This window comes from Podarcis erhardii, assembly GCF_964252035.2.
Source record: "Podarcis erhardii genome assembly, chromosome: 16".
Lineage (NCBI taxonomy): Eukaryota > Metazoa > Chordata > Lepidosauria > Squamata > Lacertidae > Podarcis > Podarcis erhardii.
The window spans coordinates 10,149,757-10,169,694 of NC_138514.1; the positions used below are offsets into that span (position 1 = coordinate 10,149,757).

The window sequence follows — 19,938 nt, forward strand, 5'->3', positions numbered from 1 at the left end:
ATCAGAGCGGCAGTCTGATTCTGCGCGACTCCCGGCGGGAGCGACGGCTCTCGTTCCGACAGGGGAGGCATCGGGCAGAAGGCGAGAAGCCGATTGGTGCAGAGCTCACTCCCCCTCGTCCCCTGAGCCAATCAGCCGGCGCGTTTCCGAAAAGCCGCGGCGCCCTCGGGCAGAAGGCTTCGGGTTGCCCATGGTAACCTCCAATCCGGTCTGGAAAGAGCGATGAAACGAGAGAGGTCATTGGCTCCCGCCGGGCGGGGTGGACTAGAATCTTCGCTGGGATTGGTTAAGGTGGTTGAGGCGAGGATTGAAAACTTCCACGGAGGGGCCTTCACCGCCTATGCGGGACTTGCCCGCAGGTAGAGCGCGGGGCGGCCGCCGCTTTGGGCTCCGCTGTGTGAGGGGGCGACCCCTGGGTCTGTTACAGCGGCAAAGCTTTGGGTTCCAAAAGGCTTCAATCTCGCATTTCCTCTTACACAACAGCCCCGCGAGGCTGGGCTCACCTTGTTGTGCCAGGCAGAGATTCAACAGGTGAAGCTTGATGGCCCCTCCCTGCATCTATCTAACACGCCCCCCCCCCACTTTCCCCTTTCACACAACTGTTAAAAGCATAGAAGCGCTTAATAGGTATTTATTTTGCTCTCTCCTCCCTCTCTCTCCTCCCACCCCATCAATTCTTGGCCTGACCTACTTTGCAGGGTTGTTGTGAGGCCTGTTAAAGCGGGAGGTGGGATGTTAATATTATTTTATTAACTGTTATTTTATTATTATTTATTATCAGTATTTATTATTTTATTAACTGCTAAAATGATTATTTTATTAATTGTTCTATTATTGTTTATTTTATCACTTATTAACTGCTAAAATGATGATTCTTTTATTATTAGTTATTTCATCATTTATTTTATTAACTGCTAAAATGATTATTTTATTAATTGTTATTTTATAATTATTTTATCATTAACTGCTAAAATGATTATTAATTGTTATTTATTTCATTAACTGCTAACTGATTATTTTATTGTTTATTTTATCATTTATTATTTTATTATCTGCTAAAATGATTATTTTATTAATAACTGTTCCGTCGTATCATTATGCTTTTATTATTATTATTACAGTGGAACCTTGGTTTTCGAACGTCTCCATTGATGAACGTTTCGGAACTCGGAACGCCAAAAACCCGGAAGTAACTGCTTCCGTTTTCGAACGCACCTCAGAAGTCGAACTCCCAAGGTGGCTTCCGTATTGAGCTTTTCGTATTAATTTTTCCGTTTTGAGGCTTCCATACTGTGTTTTCAGTTTCAAAGGTTTCGGAATTTGGACAGTCTTCTGGAATGGATTACGTTCATACGCCAAAGCGTGTTCTTAATGTTGGACACCTACCTGGGATCTTCTGATAAAAGACGGTAAATGAATGGAATAAATAAAAATATAACTCAAATGAGGGTATGCAAACTATTGTGTTCTCCCTGAGCTTGGAGATCCTTGGTGGGGTACTTTATTTATCTTTTACCGTGCACTTCCACTTGCCTGGAAGCCCCCAGAATAGCTTATGGGTCAAGACAGTCCCTGCCCTCAGGCTCAGATGTTGTGCTGGTCCCAAGGGTTAACCGTGCGGCAAGGTCCAAGTCCAGTCCGAGGTCGAGGGTGCAGTATGGCGGCTGTCCATCAAAGCTGAAGCTGGGTCCAAGGCAGGGAGTCGGGTGAGGTCAGGAGCTCCGGCAGAAGAGCAGGACAGAGTGCAGGCAGGAACAGGCTACCAACAATGTTGCTCCCACAACCTGGAACTGGGGCAGGTTGGCTTTTATCTGCCCCGAGGCATAGGGCGGCCCTGGTCCACAGGTGACTTGCCTCTCCTGGCCTGGAGGTGAGCACTCCTCCTGCGGGAACTTAGGTCCCTCCGCCTGTCTGCCCTGAGCCTCTGCAGCTCAGGAGAGGCTGGAGGGTTACCGGACCCAGAGGCAACCTCAGCTTCCCCTGACGGGGCTGAGAGTGGAGCACCTGCAGGCAATGGGTCCTCCATCACCTCAAGAGCCAGAGCAGACTCAGCTGATGCCTGCACCTGAGGATCCAGCACAGGTGAGGACCCTTCAGCTTCAAGCCCCAGCCCCGGCTCAGCTGGTTCTGGAGGCGGGGACTCCTGTGCAGACTGGGATTCCTCAAGTTCAGCCTCCATCACAGAAGTGTTGGAAAAGGAAAAGGGAAAGTTCATGCTCTTGGTTACAAGTTCTTCTAGTGATCAGGTGGGATGGAAAAATAACGTAGCAAAAGGGAGAAAGCTTAATCTGTTGCATTTCTGCTCCTAGTTTGTGGTGCTGCTTTGAAAGGCGCAAGAGGCCCCACCAGAAGGAGGAAAAAGCAGCATTCACTTACTGTGAAGTAAGTCTGTAATATTTCTGTTTTGCAAGTTGGGAACTGAGAACCTAAGATCAGACCTTCATCCCATCCAGGATCCTGTTTCATACAGTGGCCAACCACAAGTTGGGCATAAAGACAACGTGATGTTTTCACCCATGAGTTCTCTTAAGGGAGTTTCAAATTTTATGGGGCAGCAATCATGCTTGACTGTGGCCAGTGACCTACATTATTGGTTCAATATCCATTATTTTTAATCATTTTTAAAACCCATGTCTAGGGTTGCCATATGTTCCTCCTTTTAAAATTTTGTCCCTTCTGCTAGACATTTTTACAAGCTTCCAGATGGGCAGTAAAGACTTACTTCTTTCAGTTTGCTTTTTTTCCTAAACAAGCCCTGGGTTCCTGTTGATCTTTTTACCAGGACAGTGGTACCTTGGGTTACATACGCTTCAGGTTACAGACTCCGCTAACCCAGAAATAATACCTTGGGTTAAGAACTTTGCTTCAGGATGAGAACAGAAATTGTGCTCCGGCGGCGCAGCGGCAGCAGAAGGCCCTGTTAGCTAAAGTGGTGCTTCAGGTTAAGAACAGTTTCAGGTTAAGAACGGATCTCCGGAACGAATTAAGTACTTAACCCGAGGTACCACTGTAATTGAATAGCCGTACTGGTATCTGAATGGCATGTTCATGGCTTTCCTTAATTGGTTTTAAATTACATTATGCTGTGTGATACTGTTTTTATGGTTATTTATGGTTCATGTTGTTTTTAAAATAGAATTTTACATATAATATATTCAAAAATCATACAATTCAAAGAAATTTAAAATGTACAGTACTTGGACACACTGCATTGATACATTGGTAGTATTATCTTGTTGCATGTACCGTATTTTTCGGCCCATAGGGCGCATCTAGTTTTTTTTGGGGGGGGGAATAAAGAAAAAAAAAATTGGGATGCAGGCTGCTATCCGCAAGCCTAGGGAGCCCGGTGTGCACCGACCCCTCTCGCTCTCCAAGCTTCAGCCAAAGCCTGCATTCACCCCATAGGGCGCACACACATTCCCCCTTCATTTTTGGAGGGGAAAAAGTGCGTCCTATAGGGCGAAAAATACGGTAATTGTAATGATACACCATCCTTATATTTTTTTTCAGGGGACACTGATTGTTCTTAAGATAATTTTTGTAATTTTTTTATTTCGATTCATAACGTGTATTTAAAATCTATTTTGGGAACTGCCTTGCAATGTTATTCCCCCTTAAAAGATGGCTTCTAAATATTGTAAATTAGCAACCTTGTACCCGGTGTTGTTCAAGAATTCTAAGAAACCAAAGAATCAGTTCTTAGAGGTTCTCTCTGCCATCTTGATTCAAAAAGCCACCCAATGGTATGAAAATTTAAATGAAAATTTACCCCCTGATCTCAAGAGCCATCAAGCAATATTGGGTTGCAATATCTTAAGAGGTCAAGGTGGATAAAAATCAATGATTAAAAATAATAATAATTAAAAAAAATGTTTTTTTTAAAAAAAATTTAAATTGGATTTTTAAAATAAAATGCTTTTGGAGGAAAAATCTTTCTAAAGATAGTTTTCTATTTAAGTTACATTATAGTCCTAAGGCTATTCATCAGGAAATAAGGATTTGTTTTAAGTTTTTTATGTGTGCTAAAACTTAATCTGTTGTTGTTTTTTAAAATCATTTAACCACATCAGTTAGCAAACATGGATACATATGCTATAATATTGTTTTAGTTAAGTAAATTGTTATTAGGGAAATGATTATTTTTCTCCTTCCAATAAAGTACAGCAGAAAAGTTGTCCAAATATAAACAATAATTTCATAATTATCTATGTATTTCTAATAGTATAACCAAATTAGCAATTTTTGATATAACTGTAAAAACTACTCTGAATATTATTCCAAAAATGAAACCTTCATATGGCTGTAAATATTAAGATTATACCAGCAAGAATGAGTCTTTCTGTAAAAAAAGAGATTTAAATCAAGTCTTACTGACTGGTGATTTAAATCCAGTCTGACTAGTGATTTAAATCGATTTGATTTAAATCAAATCCACCCTGTAAGAGGTGTTGAAATGCACAGCTTCCACAGGAATGAATGGGAAAGGTGGTGCTATGCTAACAAAAAGTTCAGCAGTGCTTCTTTCTTTGCAGGATGCCTGGCACAATTCTTGGAGTTGGACCAGGAGTATTTATCTTAGCGCTGCTCTGGGTACTGACCTTGCTGCTCTGCGTGTTGTTATCCAGAGCTTCTGGACTCGCTAGGTAAGGTGCCGTCTCCTGCTGGGAAAGTAATTGGAGAGGAAACTGCTAACCACATGGATTTCAGGCAAATATTTCAGCCATTCCTCCTCAGAAGAAGGTTGGGTTCCATCATTTAATTAATTACATGTTGCTTCCCCACCTTTCACTCCAGGGAGCTCAAGGTGTGGTGATTTTTAGTGCTTTGTCACAAGAGACCCTTGATTGATTTTTGGAGGGGACAGAAAAGATATCGGAGGTGCTAACCAGCCTACTACTGATCTATTCTGAATTATTATTTTTCTCCATGTATTTTTTTTTAGAGTGAAGCAACTATGTTTAGAGGGGAGGAGAATACTGCGGATTAATGGGGTTTTATAAATAAAAAAACCCGGGGCAGCAATGTTTAGGCAATGTTTTTAAAAATAAAAATTGATCAACTGAAAAGGTGCACCAATTCGTCACAGCTAATCTTTTAAAAATGCAGGTACTCATGGAAACTGCAGATAGCAAGTACCAGCTTAGAAGAAACTTTCCTATCTTTCTCACAGAGGAGTGAATGCCTTTTCTAGGGTGATGCCTGCTATGATATCATGTAAAACAGGAGCATCCTTTTTTCCTTCAGAACTAATGTTTTTCTGAAGTTGCAAGTTTTATTTAATCAATTAATCCGCTGAAACTTGTATAATTAACCAGCCAAGATTTATTTAATTGGAGAGCAGACTTTAAAAAACAAAACCCCAAGTATTCAAAATGTGGATTGTGAAATTATTTGAAAAGTATAATAGACTCATTAAATCCCCTGCCACCACCAGAACAAAATGAAAGACTTCTCCGTGTTCTATCCAGTTATTCTCAGGAAAGACTTGGGATATTTAATATCTTCCTTTTTACTGCATAATGTTTCATTTGTAACATCAAATATTCATAGCATTTTTAATGAGGAAGGGTTACCTGATCATTTTGCTTGTGTACTTGGCTTTCTTTTCTTACTTACGATTTGATAAATTAGTGAGTCTTTGCTTGTCTAATTCATCTCCAGCTATTGGCTAGGTACCCAAATTTGGTATGGCTAGGGTGTCTATTTCTTCAGCAGCTGGGAAGACCCAATATCAGGTCTTCCTATATCTTGTATCCTTTGCCCCCCCACAGGAGCCATATGATTGTCACCTTATGTCTCTGCCCCCCCTTTTTTAAAAATGTAGACAACATTTTATGATTTTATCTTTGCAGTGGACATTAATGTCAATTTTTTGTTGTTCTTATTTGGCAAAGTCTATAAGTAATAAACAATGTCAAAGGAAAATTGGCAGCCACATATCCTCTACTTAATCTAATAAGTGCATCTTTTAGCTTCTCAAGACATGGTGTATATTGGCAGTTATTGCACAGCCTTTTTCTATTTAAAAAAAAAAAAAAAGGAACGGAAGCTGGCATCAAAAGGATGTGGGCTGCAGAATACACTTTTTCCAGAACTGGCCATATCCTTCCAAGGATCCTTCCTGTAGTGTAGTGAGGTAGACTCCAGTCCTGGTATATTCATAGTGCACTTTTCACTGGCGTCATTGCATTGATTCTTGAAAAATTGCACCCTAAAATTACAGTCATTAAACACTTTGGGCTGTATCCAATGTAGCACTAAGTTGCTCATTCCATTAGCAAAGATTTACACTTGTGCAGAATGGGACTACCTGCCCGCCCCAACCCAAAATCTGTTATTGGGGTTCCCTCAATCCTCTAGACAGATTTGGAGAGGGAAGGGGGGTGGAGTTCTGCTGTGCAAACATAAATCCTTGCACTAATGAAATGAGTCCATTGAATGTCACTCTTTGCTAAAGATTCGTCCATTTGGGGCTGCTCTGGGAGGTGCTATTGTCCACTGTGATGCAAGGAGAAGCTGAGGTGCTTGCAAACAGCAGCAGATGCTAGCATACTGGAAGCCAAATCCTGTGCAGGTCTTCACACCTGGATGACTGGCATAGTCTGTTAAATTTCCTGGGTCAGTGGGAGAGAAGGCAGCCATAGCTCCCTTCTACCTGTTCTCACCACTTTCACCATCTAGATTCCTGGGTTCTTGCTTCCTGGTAGCAGACAAGGGAATGAGCGGATTCTATGACCAGGAAGGTAAAGGGTGGGAACTGCCCTGGTTGCTTTCTGCTCTGCCCTATTGGTGCATTTAAAGGAGTGTGTGCCCAGGTAGTGACATGGAGCAACTCTATGCGGGTTTATTTAAATCTTCTTCTAAGAAAGTGTGGCTAGGATTAGCAGTGATTCCTGTGGTTTCTCCTCTCTCTCCAGGTTCTCTGTCATTGTGGTTTTCTTAGCTGCTGTGATGATCACGTTGGTTCTGTTGCTTTTCCCTCGTGCCAGCGAGTTGCCTACACCGGCTACAGAAATTAAGGTAAAGTTATTGAGAAGCTCGCCCTCCACAAATCTGTAGCATTTCATACTAACGGTTTCAAATACGTGCTGTTTATAAGCCAACACAGATTTCAAGAGGGCCAAGTTCTAGCACCAAGTATAGTCCCAGTGAATTTGCATCAGTACAAGGGGTTGGCTAATTGAACATTTCCAAAGGGAAATCAAATGCCGCCAGGTTGAGTGAGTCATCGTTGGAAAAGGGATAAGAGAACTCAGCATGCCCGCACGAAAGGGCTACAAGATGACCACAATTGGTATTTGGGAATCAGGTGTTCAGGCTGAGAGCAGGCACTTATTTAGTTATTTGACTTATTAATCTCATTCTACCTAGAAGGTCTCCAGTCAGCTTACATTTAAATTCATAAACATAAATGCATTATACCATAGCTGGGGGGGGGGGGAATAAAACATTAAATGTTTTCATTCAATAATCAAAAACAGCCCCACCACCCCACGAGCCATAGGAAGGCAGGGAATGGGAAGCCTTTCACTAGTACTGAAAGGATGTAAGGGAAGGTGCTAGATGGAACTCAGTGGGGAGAGCATTCCACAGTTGAGGAGCCACGACTGAAAAGACTCTCCCTTCTCATCACGCTCTGAATCATCCCTCAGAAAAGGGACCCGAGGGCCTCAGATGATGTGTCTTTAGGTACCTTGAATGCCAGTGGACTGAAGACAAGTTTAGAGGTCAGGTGGGAGCCAGTAAGTTTGGAAGTGAAGAGAACCAGCTGGCATGCCTTAGTAGCTAATTGTCCAGACTGAGCAAAGTCAACAGGATTCATTCATTCACTCATTCAGAAATTTATAGCCCTGCATTTTGAGGAACTTTCTTCCCAGGGCAGCTTACAGTCTCTAGTAAATCCAACTCCACCCGACAAACAATAAACCCACCGTAAAAAAAAGTGAAATACTGAAATAGAAGACAATACAGATGGGGCCTGTGAAAACAGTTTTCTTGTCAACCATTAAAAATGAAAGAAAGTCTTGAGGGTGGGGTGGTGGTGGTTAGTGTTTAATTACATCTCTCAAACAGCCTGATTTAGCAGCAGGATCTCTGTCCCTTTGACCCTTCCCATTCCCAAAGCCAACAAACAAACAAACACAACCCCTTTCAGTTGAAAAGTGGCTGTGTGTGTGTGTGTAACTTGAGGATTCTCACTAGCTGAAATGGGGCCTTCCTCTTCAAGACAAGGAAGGTTGCGATTTAAGTGCCCTGCTTTCAAATACAGGCCTTTCTAAAGCCTTTGTATCGCCTCGGCGTTACCTGACTCCCCAGGCCAGGAGAATACTGTCTTGGAAATGAAATGACATATAACCATACCGATACATTAATAGAAATCATGATGAATGCACAATGAAGAGGACTTCTGGAGAGCCCCTTCATTTGATTGATGGCATTAGGTAGGTAGGAAGGGAAAAGAACAAAACCATTTCAGATGTTGGTTCATGCAGCCCCCCCCCCCCCATCATGCAGGCAGGCTTATTTGCAGATGCCGCAGACTTCCTATCTTTGTCCATACATGGAAATTTGTGTGTGCCCCTGCAGACATTTTTATTTAGTACATGCTGGCACAAGGAAGGTACGTCAGGTGCATATGGATCACGTGGTCATGGCCTTGGCTGCCTCCTTAGTGATGGGTGCAGGAGTGCCCTTGCTTCAGCAGTTCACTATGTTAAGGCCCTACACGCCAGAGAAATGTGAACCGGGCCTCTTCAGGGTTTACATCTCCCAAACAAGAAAGATGGCTTCCCATTGCAATCTCCCATTAGCTGGAGATTGAGGGAGGTTGCAGTGCCAATATAAGAGCCGTAATTACCATTAGGTGTAATGGAGATAAATGAAGGACAATCAAAATGCATTCAACTAATGTTTCATAGAAAATATTGCACTGTGGGTGCGCTTCATAATGTACCTCTAAAAGACAATGGTGTTATGTGTGATATAGTGATACACAGAAGGAAAAATCAATCTGTATAAAAAGCATTGTGGTTTGTTGCCTGAGATTAATCAATGGCTTAATTTACAATATGCATCAACATTTCGCCTCCACATTGCCACTGTTATCATTTACTTACGTTTTCTTTTGTCCGTCTGCACTCTGCTTCCTTTTACCCAGTTGAAAGAGTAAGATCTCTAGATAGTGGGAGGGGTTATAGTTCAGGTGCAGGGCATGTCCTTTTCATGCAGAAGTTCCCTGGTTCAATTTCTGGTATCTCCAGCGCAGGGAAGAAATAGTAGCTTAGTAGTAAAGCACATGCAGAAATGGGTTTTGGATCCTTATTCAAGCCAAGAACTACATTGCCCCAATGGGAAGCTGTAAGTGACTCTTTCCAGAACTGGGCAGGGCAAGAGCCAAGAGTTTGTACAATCCCACACCTTTAGTGCATGCAAAACCACAAAAAGCAAGGCCTAGGTGCTGGAATGAGGGAGAAAGAGCAGGAGAGCATTTCTTTGCTATGCGCTGAGAAAGGGACTCCATTTCTCAGTGTGTGGCATAGAAGCAAAGCAGTCTGCTTGCAAGGAAAGAGAGCGATTTCTTTCTCTTCATGCAGCTTAGGAATGCTGCCATCTGCCCATGGAGAAAAGGAGTTCCTTCCTTGCTGTGAAGCACAAAAAGAAGAGAGCAGTTGGTGGGGAAGGTTTCATAGACCAGACCTAGGTTCTTGCAATCTAGGTAAAAACAGTGCAGATGATGAGCAGGTAATGAGACGGACCCTGCCCAAGATCCTGAAGAGTACCAGTCAGAGGAGGGCAAATAGTCTGATCTGGTGTAAGGCAGCACCTTACGTTTCTGCAACCCGCTTGATGTCGGAGGACTCTTAATTCCAAAGTAGGGAGAGAGTTTTTTGTCTAGACGGTCCACGATTGAATCTTTGTTGGGGGCGAGTGGGATCTGAGTGAAGCTAATTTTGTCTTCAGACATGGGAGTGGAGATTTTTTTTTTTTAAGAGTTTGAGCTAGGAAGATGACCCTTGAATGGAATGTTTGCATTATTTACCCATGTCACCCTATTAGGTGCATTATAGCAGCCTGAGGGGAAATGCTTTTACACTGAGGTCTGTTTGCAAAGTGAATCTGTTTCCACTTTGGGTCATTTGCAAAAGAAATAGGTTGCCTCACTAGAAGGTGCATAGAAGATGCCTGGCTTTGCGTTCATCAGCACATGGGCATACTTGCCTGTAACCAGGTTTATTGCATATTAGCAGGAAACTCTGGTTGCGACTGCTTGTTAAAATATTGTGGAAGCCATCTGGTACCTCTTTCTGCTCCTTTTTCATTTTTCTGATATCCAGCAGTAGTTGGAAGAAGGTGGATCAGGATCAACTGGTAGATCTCTGAGTAACTTGCAGCAGATCAGCAGGGAATTCCAACTCCTAGTGGAAGTCAACAATAGAGAAAACAAAAAAAGCTGTTTTTAGTTCCTAAATTAGGAAATCAAGTATGTGCACACATGGGAGAGAAATGGAAGGGATCTGTCTGAGAGTTCCTGGGCTGAATATTCAGCCCCGTCACTCCTCCCTTTGCACGTAGCAGGAAACAAGCCAAGAAGCCACAGTTAAACTATACCTTGGCTTACAAATCCCAGATTGCACAGAAGCCAGCTTTAAACTATGGCTCTGTAGCTTGGCTTCTTTGAAAGCTGTCAGGGAACTGCCATCGGAGAGTCAGGTGGTGGAAGGGCTCACAGAGGCTAAGAGACCCTCGGATGCGGAGGAAGGAACCAGCAGGGGGAGAGGGAGAGTTCCTGCAGAAACTCAATCGGAGGGATGGCTCCAAGATGCTTCCAGTGAGAACAGTGCGGAAGGCTCAGGACCTCTGCTGGGGAGGCCTACTCCGCGCAGGAAACTGTAACGCCGAGAATCCCGAAGGAGAGTTTCCGTCAAAGAACTCTTATGTTGGCGCAAATTCCGGAAACGCCCACTGACGGATTCTGCCAGCGATTGAGGTAGCCATGCACCCATGGCTCCGCTGACTGGGAGAGTTTAGAAACTGATTGCATGAGTTTAGAGCTCAACCATTTACGCACAAGCAGCCCCCTTAACCCATAACAAAAGCCATTGACCATATTTTCATGGTTTGCATGTGTCAGGGGTTCAGGAGCAGAGACACAGGAGAGGGAGCAAATGGAGAGCGAGGAGGAGGAATCCGAGGGGGGTGTAGGCAGTGACAGTGGTCAGAGGGATTCCACGAGTCTCTCCAGCGAATCGGAAGATTCACAGAAGGGAGCGCCGATGGCCAGGGCGAGGGGGGTGCCAAGGGGGAAACCCCAGAAGGAAGGGGCCAGCGGGGACTCCCTGAGCAGCAGTTGGAAATCAGGACCAGCTTCCCCACCAGAACGCAGTAGGGGGGAGGAGTCCCAGGAATCGGGACCAGTGTTCTCACCACCAGCGAGAGGAGATGAGTCAGGATTGACCACGCCCACATCGGAGAGCGGGGAAACGGTCAGGAGGAAGGTTACCGGCTGGGCGCGCGCGCCAGGTTCAAATGTACAGGCGAGCGGCACAGCAGGTAGCCCGGATAGGGAGCCAGGTCCTAAAGCCCGCCGGAAGGAAGGGCAAGACTCAGGGGGGTCAGCGTCAGAAGAGTCCAGGAAGGAGGAAACCCCAGGGGGCAGAAGGACCCAGAGGAGGAAAGAACAGCGCAGGAGGTGGAGCCGGGCTAGCATCTTAAACTGGTGCGGAAGGGGTAGTGATTCAGAGGGGACTTCGCCGATCTAAAGTCAAGACGTAGGGCTGCACGCTCTGGGGTTTGAAATGGAAACTAAACTTCAATAAAGACTTTTGTACATTACATCAACCGGGCGTTGGTCCTCTGTGAGCTGGGACCTAGAGGCAGCTCTGACAGCATGTAACAGGAAACTGTGGTTAACTGTGGCTTCCTGGTGTTTCCCTGCTTGTCGGAAGGGATTGCATGCGGCTCCAAGGAGCTCGTGCATATCCCAGCTTATTAAACAAGGGTTTGATCATTTATACACAGTCCAGCTTGTGTATAAATGTTGTTTTGTTCAACTTGTTTTCCTGACAGCTCCTCGCATAACTGTTTTAACTGCTCCACCACATCTCATTGCAGAGAAAAGTCCTAAGAATAGAGCAAAGGTCCATCTAATCCAGTGTCCTGTTCCCCACAGTGGCTCTGGAAAGCCCACAAGCAGAGCATAAAGACAATAGCCCTCCTCACTCTTTTCCCCCACCCCAAAATGGTAATCAGTGGCACATGGCCTCTGAACACAGGTGTTTCATTTAGTCATTGTGGCTCAATCAATGGATGTGTCCTATGTAGGTTTGTTTCATCCTGTCTTAAAAGCCATTTAAGCCAGTTGTCCTCGCCATAAGATAAAAAGTGCCCAGCTGGGTCAGGCCAAAGACCCACCTAGCCCAGCACCCAGCCAGGTGCCTTTGGGTAGCCCACAAGGAAGACACGAACACAACAGTACCCTCCCAGCTTGTGATTCCCAGGAGCTGGTATTCAGAGGCATCCTGCATCAACATAGCTAGGGGCATGTATGTGTGGATTAATACTACTTCTTCTCTACCTACCAAATCTTAGGCAAGCTTCCATTAATGGTTGCCTTTGCTGTTAACTGAAATTGGCTTAATACCTATGTTCTGACTAAGAAACCTGAATAGGTTGAAAGCTTGTATATATTCAGCAAGCTTTCCACTGTGACCCCATGGTCACCAATGCCAAATTCCCTGTTATTCCTCCCTCTTCTGCCTGCCTCCTTGCCTGATTATTGTGCTCTGATATTACTGTGTCCTACCTGTTTGCCTCCAACAGTCTCCAGCATCCAGTGGAGCTTTCTCGGGGTGATACCCTGCCCAAAAGGTTACTTTTCCCTTCTATTTTTGTTCCACCTGTAACAACAAGACGCTTTTGATTTCTGTTGTTGCTTAATTTTAATGTATTGATGGTTAGTTTTGGCTCTTTGTCTGCTAGGTCTTTGATGTTAATTTCAGCCTGGCAATTGTGTTTTAATGATGGATTGTTGTTAAATTTGTGCCTGTGTTTGCATTTTTTGAAAGCCCTTCAAGCACCTCTATTGAAAGGGAAAAGCAGGGTATAAATCTTTGTTACTGTGTATCTGATTTTTACAGATACTTTTTACAGATCTTTTTACAGATACTTTTTACAGATCTTTGTTACTGTGTATCTGATTTTACAGATACTGTGTATCTGTGTATTTGATACTGTGTATCTGAAGAAGTGTGCATGCACACGAAAGCTCATACCTAGAACTAACTCAGTTGGTCTTTAAGGTGCTACTGGAAGGAATTTTTTTATTTTGTTTTGACCATGGCAGACCAACACGGCTACCTATCTGTAACTGGGTCTTTGTTACTTGTAAGTCACTTTGCAAGGATTTGTAGCCTGGAAGGTGGAACGATAAATGCTGCAGTAAGATGCATAAATCTGTGCTGTCACACGCTACAAGCAGAAGGCCAAACTATTTGATCCAAAGAGTTACTAGATTCTTCTCCATGTCCTCTTTTTCAGAAGCCTTGAACCCTCAGCCCATTTCTCTACATTGCCCTAAATTTAAAAAAGAGAAAGAGAAAAGTTATTCACGGTGGAGTTTTTTGTTGCTTCAGAGTTAAATCTTTTGATTTAACAGACTGACAGTCTGTTAGGAAGACCGCTAAATAAATGGCTGGCAATGAAGATGCGGATTTTAATTGTGATGATCACATCATCTTTGATCCTGGAAGCTCTTTTTTAATTATCTTGGTGCTGACACTTGGCTGCTATTAGAGTGCTTATCCCACCTCCGGGTGCCCTTTCTCCAGAGGCAACAGTAATCCTACCCGCTTTCCCCCCAACCCCCACTTTCACTAGCACAGCTGCTGCCTCCAGCAGATTTCACCGATAATCAAATGTTCCTTCTCAAGGCTTTCCCCTGCTGCAAGATTAACAACCTCCCCCCCACCCCCAGTCTGAATTTCCATTACCAGCAGTTTGGCTCCCTCATGGATCAGCTTCGGAGGAAATTCTCCCTCTTCCCAAAGGTTTCCTGGTCCTAATTATTTAAACTCCACATTCATTACATAGTCCTTCTCCTGTCTTCATCTCCTAGAGACACTGGGAATGTTTTGAGCTCTCTGGCGCAAAGGCTCCTTCCTGACTGCATTCCTCTACAAGGCCCCGCTGCCGCCACACTCCAACAGCAGGGGAAATCACCTAGACTTACTTAGGACAGCTGTATCTTTCTTTCTTCTTCTGAAGAACTTTATTGTCTGCAATTTCAGTTTATAGCACATGCACCCTTGTTACAAAGAATTAAAGCATCATTTCTCGGACCCCAAAGCGGCTGTTGGGGGTGGAATTGCATTTTCCCTTGCCAACTGGGTCACTGCAATTTGGAGTGCTGCCCAGAATGTGATTACATGGGAAAATAGGGATTTGCCCTGTACTGAGTCCTTCAAGCGAGTTACTGTCAGCATGGACTGGCAGTGGCTCCCCAGGATTCCAGATGGTCCTACCTAGAGATGCCTGAGATTCAACTTGGGGCTTCCTGCATGCAGAGCATGTAATGTAATGTGCCACTCTGCCACAGCAAGAGTGTCATGTTAAGTAGTGTCTGTGCTTCTAGGACAAGGACAGAAGACAACTTCTCCCATCTCCTTAGCTACAAGGAGATTTATGCTAGATACTAAATTTGACAAATCCAGACTTTGCCTTGATTGTGCTCCCCCACCCTCTGATGTGCTCTTGGTTGCATGCCGCGTGATATTTGCAAAAGAAAGGAAGACAGAGGGAGTGTTGCACAGCTTCCTCGTATACACACAGCAAAGTTTTCCCTCCACCCCACTCCATTCCAGAGAGCAACTAGGGATAGTAGAATTGCTATTTTCTCACTCAAGGGTAGGCAGAAGGTAGACCAGTGCCCACTTTTTGGACCACTGAACAATGCCTGGTAGGTCCACTTGGTTCCTTGGAATTCTTCCAAAGAATGCTGACCTCGGTGTCTCCTGGTCTGCACCAGCAAGCCACTACCTATGTTGGTTTGCAGTCCTGTACATTCACTTTTGCTTAACACTGATGATGATGATGATGATTTTATACCGCGCCCATCTGGCTGGGTTCCCCCAGCCACTCTGGGCGGCTCACAGCATATCTAAAAACATAATAAAAACACCAAGCGTTAAAAACCTCCCAATACGGGGCTGCCTTCAGATGTCTTCTAAAAGTTGTGTAGTTCTTTGTCTCCTTGACATCTCCACAGGGAGGGCGCCACTGTTGAGAAGGCCCTCTGCCTGGTTCCCTGTAACTTTGCTTCTTGCAGTAATAATTAATAATAATGGCAGAACTGCACCAAGTTCTTGTGTGGCTACACGATGCTCAGGGCACCCTTGATCCACAAAGGCAAATCTGCCTTGTGTCCTGAAGGACCAGACTGCTGGTGGCATAGGAGCTAAGTAGGGCACCAAGAAGTGCCTGTTGGAGACTGGTTCAATATGAGACATCCTAGCTTCTTAAGAGGTGGGAAAGGTGCCATGGGTTTGAGACCTCTAGGAGCCAAGGGGGGCTGCAGCAGTAGAGTTCAGCAGGTAACAAGTCTATGTTGGAAATGAACAGGAGTCTGCTGTACATATGGAGCTGACAACAAGTGATATCACAAGTATGTTCTGGCCTTGGTGATGGAGATGGTGCAAAAAGGCAAGGAGAAGCAATGAAGAAAGAGCAGTGGATCCAGCGAAGAAGGCTGCATGTCCTAAGAAGCGGAGCAGCTAATGCCCTGTTTCATGGAAATATTTATACCTAGCAGGTGTCAGCAAGGGCCAGTCGTCTGCTCTGAGTGTAGAGTCTTGCAAAGTAGTACTGTATTGGCCTGAATATAAGCCACACCCGAATATATGTAGCTCCATTAAAATTTTGCAGGCACTCACACCCGTTCCGTTTTACCGTATGTCTGTTTCAGCAGCGATATCGTAAAAGCCCATTTTTGTAAGGTTGCAAATTTAAGCCACACTTCAACTTTTCATGGTCAGAGTTTAGAAAAAAAAGTGAGGCTTGTATTCAGGCCAGTACGGTATTCCTTCTGTTTTGTAACCCATTACTAGGTTAAGCCTGGTGTCAAAGCAAATCTGTCCCTGTATATCTGAATTTTCAGTCCTGGCCATATTTCAGCTACCACTCTCTACACTCCATATTGTTCTTTTCCTCTATAGAATCACAGCAGGATCAGGAGAAACTGTGGAAGCTGGACTTAGCAGTGCAGTCTCTCTCTGAGAGACACTCCTGCACCGCAAAAGAGTCCATTCCGAGGATCTCTAGGACTCACCTCGGCAGCAGCCCAGCACAATATGGTATCAATAATACATGCCCTGAGCTTTCGGCACCCAAAGCCTGCTAATTGGCTAATTAAAAAGTGCAGTGTGTTGAGCGAGCAAACATGTCACCCACAGGAGACTTGTTCTGTAGCGGAGCCGAGGTCAAACTTGTGTTAATGCTGTTTCATGAAACTCACCTTTGCTGTAAGCAGAGTGTAGAGCAGTCCCAGGAGCTGGGAAGAGGGTGTGGGAACCCGTCTCTTACCGATGGGGTGGGGTGCCTCACTACCGAACTCTTCTTTTTATTATATTTTTTTCCCAGGCTGTTCAGGGGTTCTTATATGGCAGCTTTAACCTCATTCCTCCTCTCTTGTCCTAGCATGCACCTCTACTTATATTTGTAGGGCAAACTGTCCGCTTTAACTTACCGGAGTTCAGTTTTCACTGCAAGGGCAGGGGGGCAACCGTGGGGCAGGCAGAGCACAAGCCAACCGGACCCATGGCTTCTTGCAAATAATTCAAGCCTTAATGAGCATGGAAGGAAAACTCAGAGACTTTTAATTTGTGCATTTATTCATTCCAGCAGCTTTTTTTTAAACTGTAAGCAAGAATTGAATTCACTCTTGCGTGAGAATATATTTGATACGAAATACAATTTGTTGAATTTGGTGGGATAAGTCCTCTGACCGGAGGCCAAAGCTACAGTATATGTTGCTGTGGTTTCTCTTTAACTCTTTCTTGATTTTTTATCCTGAGACGTTGAATTTCACCTATCGTCTCCTTCTTGAAGTTGGCAAGGCATTGCAGTGTTTGGCTTCTGGTTGTTGCAGTTTTAACATATGGCTCTCAGGATAGCTCATAATGAAATACAATCAACAATGAAATCAATGCAAGACAGGAAAATTCAAATTGACTGTAAAACAGCCAACAACAGAGCAGTACTTAAAATATACATACAATGGTGGCCAAAATTGTGGAAACCTTTTGGAAAAAGCGTGTTTCCGAGGTTTGATGGCTTATAACACCACTTTGTTTTGGATTAATACCATAAAATTATATATCACTGGAAAGATAATTTAATGAAGAATGTAATGTAACAAAGCTTGTTCAATTATCTGTATTCTATCAAAAGTTATAGCCAAATTACCAGAAAAAAGGAAGCACAACTTGCTTAGGTTGATATGCAGTACCTTTCCGTCATTTGAATGTCGCTAATGAGCAGGAGTGTTAGAGAGCCAGTCATCAAACCTCAGAAAAACACTTTCCCCAAAAGGTTTCCACGATTTTGTCCACTAGTGTAGGACTTTAAAAGATGGGTCTTTGTATGGCCCTGAAAAGATACCAGATTAGGAGCCAAGCAAGCCTTCTTAGGGAGAGAGGTCCATGAGCAGAAACACTCCATCACCAATGAAGAAACCCTTTCCTCGGTTTCCTGCCTCACCTCTCACAATACAGTGGTACCTCGCAAGACGAATGCCTCGTAAGACGAAAAACGCGCAAGACGAAAGGGTTTTTCATTTTTTGAGTTGCTTCGCAAGACGAAAACGTCTTGCGAGTTTGTTTCCTTTTTCTTACAACCGTTAATACCCAGGGAATCCGCGCTCCGCAAGACGAAAAAATCGCAAGACGAAACAACTCGCAGAAAGAATTAATTTCGTCTTGCCAGGCACCACTGTAAGGCCTCCTAGTGGAGAGAGTGTCAGTGGGCTTGGCGCACAAAAAGGTTGATGTTCAAGTCTTTCTGCGGTGTTTGCTCACCCAGGCAGAGGGAGCAAGGGATGAGATGCAGCAGCCATTCCATCTGGCAGTGGCTGTGTGGCAGGCAGGGAAAGAAGTGTGCAGGGACACTTCATTGGCGCTGCTGAGAGACCCTCAATGCTTGGCTCCTCTCGTTGAACTGTTTTCCATTCCAGCTGCTCAGTGTAAGAGCTTTGTAACAAATAATTCTTTCCTGAGTTTGCTTTCCCTGCTCCAAATACACTTTCCTTTTGTGCCGTGTCTTTTTAGATGGTAACCCTGAGCGCAGGAGATTCGTCTTGCTTTTATTAATCTGTGAGCACACCTTTTATTTATTTAAGAGGGCCTTCTCGGTAGTGGCGCCCGCCCTGTGGAACACCCTCCCATCAGATGTCAAGGAAATAACTATCTGAGTTTTAGAAGACATTTGAAGGCAGCCCTTGTTTAGGGAAGTTTTTAATGCTTGATGTTTTATCTTGTTTTTAATATTTTGTTGGGAGCTGTCCAGAGTGGCTGGGGAAACCCAGCCAGATGGGTGGGGTATAAATAAATAAATAAATAAATGATGATGATGATGAAATAGAACCATCTAATTGCACATCTATGCAGCATTTTTCAAATTGGGCCTTGTGTGCCTTTAATGCAACCCTTCACTGCCTCCATCCACCAACAACTTCAGCCTGTCTGGACTTTATCTGATCTCCAGCCAGCCATATTATCTTAGAATTATAGAGTTGGAAATACAGTGGTGCCCCGCAAGACGAACGCCTCGCAAGACGGAAAACCCACTAGACGAAAGGGTTTTCCGTTTTGGAGGCACTTCGCAAAACAAATTTCCCTATGGGCTTGCTTCGCAAGACGAAAAAAAACCCTGCGGGTTTTTTTTTTCCTCCCCCCCCCTTTTTCTAAGCCGCTAAGCCGCTTATCAGCTGATCCGCTAAGCCGTTAAAAGCCGCTAATAGCGCTAATCCGCTAAGCCGCCAATGGGCTTGCTTCGCAAGACGAAAAAACCGCTAGACAAAGAGAATCGCGGAACGGATTAATTTCGTCTTGCGAGGCACCACTGTAAACAACTGTCTGACTTTTAGAAGACATCTGAAGACAGCCCTGTTTAGGGAAATTTTTAATGTTTGATTCTATTTTTAATATTCTGTTGGGAGCCGCTCAGAGTGGGAAACCCAGCCAGATGGGTGGGGTATAAATAAATTATTATTATTATTATTATTATTATTATTATTATTATTATTATTCAAAGGAGAAGAAAAACAAGTAAGTCTGCTGCCGTTGATATGCTCAGCTGTCACTTGTGCAATTTGTCTTCTCAGATCGTCGACACCTTCTTCATCGGCCGCTTCGTCCTGCTGTCCCTTCTCTGTGTGGTCGTCCTTGGGTGCCTCTTCATGGTTTTGGTTCACTATGTACTGCAACCAGTGTATGCCAAGCCCTTGAGAACCGCCTCCTAAGAAGACAGGCTGCCAATCGCTGGTGCCACTTTCTCCTTGGGGAGCAATACTTTCCGGGAACAAAAGGAAAGCAAACTTAAATTGCTGCGATCAAAATGTTCTGTTAATTTTTAAATATATGTATGTATGTATAATTTTGTTGCTAATATCATGTTGTATGACATCCTGAGCTTTTCGGTAGAAGAGAGATTGCAAATTTTGTAAATACAGTTAAATGTAATGCAAGTTCTAAGCCTGCTCTTCATGTTGTGGTCGTCCCTGTCCCCCCCTTCAGTTCACCTCCCTTGCAAAATATGTTTATAAGGTGTGTTTACATAGCAGTAGCAGTATAGGTTGGCTGTATTGATTCTGGTCCATGTCAACTATAGTATTAGTAGCTGCTCTTTAGCTAGGACAACTTATTAAATAAAGAGACATTTTTTCAC

At 44.0% G+C, this 19,938-nt stretch overlaps 1 protein-coding gene across 5 annotated transcripts; it reads left to right on the forward strand.

Moving 5' to 3' along the window:
• Positions 1–267: 267 nt before the first annotated feature.
• TMEM218 (transmembrane protein 218) lies at positions 268–19,513 on the forward strand (the record flags this gene model as incomplete). 5 transcript variants are annotated; one of them, XM_081843410.1, is made up of 6 exons in its annotated part: positions 268–359; positions 1,122–1,409; positions 2,310–2,382; positions 4,536–4,646; positions 6,921–7,023; positions 19,376–19,513. In XM_081843410.1, the coding sequence occupies exons 4-6, from the start codon at positions 4,537–4,539 to the stop codon at positions 19,511–19,513; spliced, it is 351 nt and encodes a 116-aa protein (XP_081699536.1). In that variant the 5' UTR covers positions 268–359; positions 1,122–1,409; positions 2,310–2,382; position 4,536. The 5 variants fall into 5 exon arrangements, with proteins under 5 accessions (XP_081699536.1, XP_081699535.1, XP_081699538.1 ...); XM_081843409.1 differs by having other exon boundaries at positions 278–531; positions 1,122–1,449; XM_081843412.1 differs by having other exon boundaries at positions 278–531; positions 1,122–1,245.
• Between the last annotated feature and the right edge of the window lie 425 nt (positions 19,514–19,938).